This window comes from Nestor notabilis, unplaced genomic scaffold, assembly GCF_000696875.1.
Source record: "Nestor notabilis isolate BGI_N333 unplaced genomic scaffold, ASM69687v1 scaffold3196, whole genome shotgun sequence".
NCBI classification, from domain to species: Eukaryota; Metazoa; Chordata; class Aves; order Psittaciformes; family Psittacidae; genus Nestor; species Nestor notabilis.
In genome coordinates this window covers 90,895-97,935 of record NW_009933130.1, presented here as the reverse complement: position 1 = coordinate 97,935, position 7,041 = coordinate 90,895, and the positions used below count along the sequence as shown (strand labels likewise).

General features: G+C 46.1%; 1 protein-coding gene across 1 annotated transcript in view; it reads right to left on the bottom strand.

Annotated features, from left to right (window-relative positions):
• LOC104407420 (vascular endothelial growth factor receptor kdr-like) overlaps window positions 1–7,041 on the bottom strand; it is a gene marked incomplete at its 5' end in the record, with an annotated part of 83,869 nt that overhangs the window by 17,806 nt on the left and 59,022 nt on the right. Inside the window, 4 exon segments of the mRNA XM_010016700.1 lie at window positions 490–655; window positions 1,261–1,349; window positions 3,531–3,644; window positions 5,959–6,063. Coding sequence (XP_010015002.1) covers window positions 490–655; window positions 1,261–1,349; window positions 3,531–3,644; window positions 5,959–6,063 — 474 coding nt within the window.

Here is a 7,041-nt window from a genome sequence, read left to right as displayed (position 1 = left end):
CGCGGGCGCGCCCGCCCCCCGCTTCTTGGGCACGGCTGCCACTTGCACGCTGGTGAGCCCAGCCCTGCAGCCGAGTTCTCTACAGCTCTGCTTTAGAAACCACTGACCTAGAGGCAGAAGGTCAGATGATGAAAGAAGTTCCATCCAACATTAATCATGTCATTTAGCTACGGGGAAAACAACATCTGGGGATAAAAGTGAGGGGAATAGTGAGCGAGTGGTGGGACTGGGGACAGGCTGGCCCCACAGATCTGGTAACATACTGCTATTGCTCCTCTTACTCAGCAGGAGCAGCTTTTATATGCACACATCATTGCAAATCTCCTTTTGTGAGAAAGCTGGAGCGGGGCACAGGCGAGAGAGAGGATTTGTGATTTCAGGGACAAGCCAAGCTGTGCACAGGCTTGTAAAGTGTGGAACTGTGGGTGGCACTAGCCAAGTAACAAATCTTTACAATAAAAGACCTGGCATGAAGGAGGTTTCTTTTACCTTCTTCATCATCTTCTGAATCGCTGTAACTCTTATCTTCAATAAACCCAGAGCTGGCAGAGCTTCCCGTGCTGGCTACGCTCTCCAGGCGCCTCTTGATCAGTTCAGTCAAATCACTGTTGGACTCATCCAGACTTTTCTCTGCTTGATCAGAGTTTTCCTGCGACTGGAAATGGTATAAACCTGATATTTAGCTTTGGATGAAGCAGTGCCTGGGGATTCAGTGGCAGAGGGAGACAGTGTCCTCTGAAGAGGAGCTCAAAACAGGTTTGAACATGATGTTTCCTGAATAGCACAACTAATGAAGCCTGGTTTCCCATTTATCAATATAGAACCTCCCATTCTACTGCTCACAGTATTCCATAAAATTAGCTGGAAGCTGGCTAGGAGAGACTGATAGATGAGTAGAGAGATACTGTAATTTTGGGGGAGGGTTCACCTTCTCCTACTTCAGGTAATACCAGTCTTGCACTACTACATTGTTGCTCCCCTTGTGCTGGGTAGTATCCTACAAGTAATTCCCACTCTCTCTCAAATGCACTGGAGTGCTTGGGTGTTTGCAACTGATTCCTTAGGAGGTACTAGGGAAGAAGAAGGTGGGAGGGAGATCCTACAGGGAATTTGCTCATGCAAATTGCAATGTGGCAGGGCAATCAAGTGCCTAAGTAAATGCCAAACTGTCTCAGTGCCAATGTGGAAAAGAATCCGACTTGTGGTCAGTGGTTGGTCGCCCTCTGCCTTGTGACCATGAGAATCCTGCTGGGTTTTTACCTTGTATGCAATGAAATCTCCTCGTTTCCCTCTGAGATAGTTGGACAGATTTCCATATTTGCAATATTCAACTATGACCATCAAAGGACCTAAAAAGACAGTGAAAGTCAAATGAGTTTTGAAGCACTGCAAAGCACTTAGTATTATCTTAGCCTCACAAATCCTCTTCAAAGTAAGTAAATGCTGTCACTTCTATTATACAGATGAGGAAATTTGGGAACAGAGAAGTGAGACTGCAGAAGCACACAGTCAGTAGTGGGTATGGAGAGAAGGGAATACAGAACTCAGTTTTCCCCATTAGGTGGTAACAGTGGAACAGCCTGGGAAGTCCTGTCAATATCTTCCTTTCTTATTTCTGTGCAAACTGCTGTAGAGTTCAGTGCAATTGCTGCTTTTATCCCACTATGCATATGTTTAAGATCTGCTTGAAAATGCTTTTTGGTGTGTGCTATTAGGAAAGGGAAAAGCTGCATTCTGTATCTTTAGCATAATTGCTGCATTTTATAACCATCAAATGTAAGATAAAGTGAAACCGTGGGACTAGAGTGCATGTAAACATGTATTATTATCAATCCTAAGCAACCAGACTCCCATGTCCAGGAAACTTGCTCTGTCTGGAAGGTCTGTGCTTCAGAGTGTGAACTTGAAAGGAGAGAAGTGCTGAGAGCTGCACTTGGCTGTTGGGAAGGAGGCAGCTGAGCAGCGCTTCTGCCTGGCTCTGTCAGAAGTGCTTGTGCTGCAGCCTGCCCCTTGGCTGCTCTGAGGAGTAAATATTGAGTGAAAAGGCTGAGAGCAGGGCTCGGAGGAGTAGAGGGGTCGAGAAGGGAAGAGTGAACCTTAGAGATTCTGGTTGTCGGAGCCTGACTGAGGCTGAGTGGTGGGTATCGTTTGGAAGCAGATTGTCCCTGTGAAAGGGAGATGGTGAATTCTAGCAATCATAACCAAGAGCATGCTGATAATCCATTGTGTATTTATAGTTGGTTAAGAACTGCTGACTTCTTAGTGAGGCTGCCACTTTTTAGGCACCTGTTTGTATTAAGCCGCCTCATTGACTTGACAGAAGAGGAGAATCACCAGCATTCATATAATGCTACTTCCCTCTACTCAGAGTCCCAAGCAAAGGCTACTTGCTTGTGCATCCAAATCTTCAAACCCTCTTCCTAGAGCTGGCCATCCTGCCATGGGCTCTGCAGTGCTACAACAGCTCCTGTGAGTTCCCCCTTCTCCCCCTTTCCTCCCAGGTTACAGCAGCATCTGTGGTTGCTGGTTGCTGACTGCTCCTTGAGGAGCTGGGAGTATCCTGCTGGAGGGAAGATCTCTTTCCTGGCATCCTACCAGATCTGCCTCACTGAGGTTTTCTTTTTTCCACTGTGACTGGTGACGTTTGGGAAGTTCTTTGGGAAAATGATAGCTTTGGAGTCTCAGATGACAGCAGATGTGTGCGCCACCTCTCTCACTCCTTCCCCTTCATTTCTTTGACTCTGTTGGTTTTCTGGTTTGGTTTGTTTTTCCTCAGCTCTCCTAAATCTGTCCTTTGGGAATTGTTTTGAAGGTTCATTGTAAGCAGTAAAGAGGCATCTTTGAGAGTTGTTACCCTGAAGTTAAAGTACAGTATAATAAGAGACAAGGATGCTTTGGATGGCAATATGGGAAGGGATGTTTTAGTGCTGAAGCTCCAAGATTTATGGAATCCTTTGTTTAAGTCTGCCCTGTGCAGCTGATTCTTTGTATGATGTAGAGCCAGTGGTGCCAGCTCAGCTCTTTGGCAGCTCATGCTGTTGCTCCAGGCAGCTTTGGTCTGCCCCAGGCTTCCTGTCTAGTGCACAAGAAGTGCCTGCATCTGCCCAGCAAGAGTGAAGTGCCTGGGGAAGGAGGAGGCCTCAAGTGTGTAAGTGCTCAGCCTGGTGCATCCTCCTGAGAGAGCTGGAGAGAAGAGGGAGAAGAAACGATCCGGACTGCTTGATGTGGAGGAATTGGGCACCCAACTGCCATTAAGGATCCTGCCTCCCTTCAGTCCATGATCCCTTTTGTGAGCAAGCTTACAAAGGGCAGAGAAATGGAAAACAGAGAAGTGACACCACTGACTGGGAGAAACCATTGATGCGATGTGGCCATATTCTGCAGTAGCAGAAGCTCTCCTATGAGCACAGATAGAAATGTTCATGCTTGCATTAACTGCATGTGCTTGGACTCCACCACAGATACATCCAAACACCATTGTAGCTGCAAAGTGTTTCTTCCTTGCTGCTTATTTACTGAGGACTTCTCACCTCCAGCCTTGGTGCAGGCTCCCAGCAGGTTGACTACATTCAGATGATGGCCTATGTGGATGAGGATCTTCAGTTCAGACATTAAAGCCTTGCATTCATTAGTAGTTGCACATTCTGCTTAAGATAAACAGGAAAAAAATCATCTTTACACGACAGGATATTTTGAACAGGACACAGCAAGATCCTGTTTACACTTGGAAACAAAACCCACCCCGGTTCCTTGCAGTATCTTTGCTTTTCAGTCTCTTAAACAGATCATAATTCATCTCCTTCATTGTCTGTTGACCTTTATGAAGTGGAGTTACACTTTATCTTTTGGGTGACTCTTCCTTTCTGTGGCATGGGTTATGGAGGGTCACTGTCCTGCAGGAGAACCCTCCCCCCAAAGGAGATACCAGAGATACCAGGTACCTTTGTGAGGACTGAGTTCTGCAAGCTTAGCAAAGGAACCACCAACCTCTCCAAGCAACAACAGCACACAGAAGGTGTTCCTCCATCTCTAAGGGTGATGTGCAGTTTAGTAGCACTTCCCTACAACACCTCAGAGTATGTTTTCCACAGTAGTGAGCATCTCTCCAGTGCAGGGGATGGAGGAATCCAACTCATCTGTAACTTGGGTCCCAAACTGTACTGCAGAATGTATGGCATTACTGAGCCTCAGCCCTGGGACATCTCATCCACCCAAGAAATACATTATCCAGCAAAGCAGAGGGGCTCATATTTGTGTGTGAACCCTGAACGTGACCCTTGGCAAAGTACTGGCCAGCCAGGTATGCTGTAGTTTCATTCTGTTTGGCTGCCAAAGCTAAGGAGGACACCCTCAGACCAGGCTGTTGTTCAGATGCTGCCTTGTTTCCTCTGCCTTCTTTCCAAAGCTTTCCTGATGTATTTAACAAAAAGGGCTGTGTCCTGTTTCCTCTGGTTTTGCCTTTGCATCATGTGTGACAAATATAACCTCTTTCTGCGTTTGCAGAATCCTCCATAAACACATCTTTCACCAAATTGTGTCAGAAAGAAGGAGCTCGTCCAAGCCCACAGGGTTTGCAGATGGGTGTGTACATGGGTGGTTTGCTCCTGATTTACCCTGGCATGAGCATGCCTGGCAAAATCCAAACAGAACAGCCTCTGGAAGTGTTTCAGATCATCTTGGACATTAACTTTCCAGAACTATACCAGCCTAATTCATGTAAGTGACAAATAGTGCTGGAATTACAGAAGTGCAGACATCTCCAGAGCCTCTTCTTTCTTTCCCGGATGCATTGACTCACACTAGAGAATCTGCTTTATCCAGGAATGTGATGAATTATGGGCATGTTAGTTGGGAGGGATGAATTAGAGCAGGAGGCTGCTGCCTCAGCTCGGGGAGGAGGGTGTAAAATGATGGAGTAACTGTCAAATAGCTTGCTGGATATGTGCAGGATGGTAGAGCTGACATGAGGATCAGTTGTGAAGCACAGTGTGGAAGTGAATGGAAGCCCTGAGCTATCCATGGAAGCAAGTTTTGGATGGAGAAGGGAGTGTGTCTGGATCAAGGGCTTCTAGGGTATTTTCAGGGATCTGGAGATGGGCATGGAACAGAAGAAACCACAGCAGGAGAGAAGATGATCTGAAGATCTACTGACTAATGCAGAGGAGAAAGACCACATTCGGAGGAGGTCCAGACAGGTGATGAACAGATGGGTTTGAGTTTTGAGAGAGATGGGAGGTAGCAGAGCACCAGGATGCAGCCAGCAACAGAAGCCAAATTCCATGAGAGAGGTTCCTGAATCATGGCATTGCAGGGTTAATACTGTCATGCAGCAGCAATGCAGAGCAATGTGGCTGTGAAAAGCTTCATGTGAGGATGGATTGTACCTCTGAGAACATCCAAAGTGAACAGTTAAAAACCTCCAACCCACGAGGCAGTGTATGGGCTGATGCATTTATTCATGAGCTGTCTGCGAAGGCTTTGTATGTAAATATAATAGGAAAGAGAAGTCTCCAGGTTCCCCCATTCCCCACCATGGAATGGTAAAAGCTTTCCTTAATTTCAGTAATTGCAAGCAAGTTGTCTCTAATTCACTCCCTTGGCATTGCTTTTTCCAACCCTTTGAACTGTTCTACATCTGGAAGGGCTGTTATGGAAGGCTTGGATCCAATTGCAGACTATCTAATGTAATTACATTCTGTAATCTGTTTCCCTCCTCACCCCCCAGACCTGGAAGCTGCTGTTTTCCTCCTCTAGGAATACAAGACTTAATGAGCAGCACAGCACGGAGCCCGCTCGTTGTTTCCTGCACCTTAACATCCACTGTATAATGGCTAATTGCTCCCCCATGACAAACCCACTCCCTCCTGGCCACAATGAACCTGGGACTGGTTTGGAGCTGAGAGCTGGAAACCTCATTCCCTGCGGAATCTCGGGTGGATCTCAGAGGGATATATGTACCTTTAAGCATTTTTACGGCAACTGTTTTGCAGGTTGAAGATTTATCAATGCCAAAAGCAGATGCTTCCACCACCTTCCCAAAAGCACCATGACCCAGTGTTTTACCTAGAGAAGCAAGAGTCAAGAGTGAGCCAAGGGGGACTTGACAGTCTGCATCAGGTAGGAGGGGATCATGCATTCTGAGCTCTGCAAGACACACAAGGCTCCAGTGCCCAGGCACAACGTAGACGTAGACCGATAGTCAACAGAAGCCTGTATCACATATTTGCAGCATATGGATATAACCAGTGTGATTTATATCCATATGGCTTTAATGCAATACAGTATGTGATAGAACAGAGTAGAATAAATCAATGTGCATTCAGCTGGGGGCAGGGCTGAATACATACATGTGGCTAAAGGGTAAAAACATGACGTGTAGTCATCCTGAAGCCCAGGAAAGTCAGAGTTTGGGTTAAACATAGAATTGTGGAACTCTCATCTCTCATGAATCACAGTCTGGAGATAGCCAGCTAAGGCACCCAGGTGGTCAGAACCCTTTAGCCCTTCACTTATTGACATTTATTTGACATAAAAGCTATACCAAATGGAATTGAAGATGATAATCTTTCTTTATTTTCTCTTTTACTGAAGCTTCATGCCTGTATTGCCCAGTGTGCTCTGAGGGCTCTGCCCCACAGTGCAGCAGAGTACACAGGGCATCATGGTCTAGCTTCTGGTTCTCCTGGTTTGACCCCGTGTCCCACCATCATCTCAGCTTTGTTATTTTTGTCTGTCTTCCTCCTTTGTCCGTGTTTTCCAGCTAAATCACCAAGAGCACACACAAATACAGATTCCCTGCACTCATCACTGCACACAGATGTTAGTGTTTCTCTATACAAACACAACCTGCTTTTTACATCTGTTTGCTCCATCATCCAGTGAGCTGAGCTGTTGAATGAAACTTGGTTCATTTCTTCATGATAGCTCTTTTACAACTCAAAGCCAAGTTCAAATGATGGGTGAGGAATTGATTGTTTGATGAATTGATAGATTCCTTCAAAACAAAATTCACCGGAGGGCTGGCACCTCTCAGATTGACTG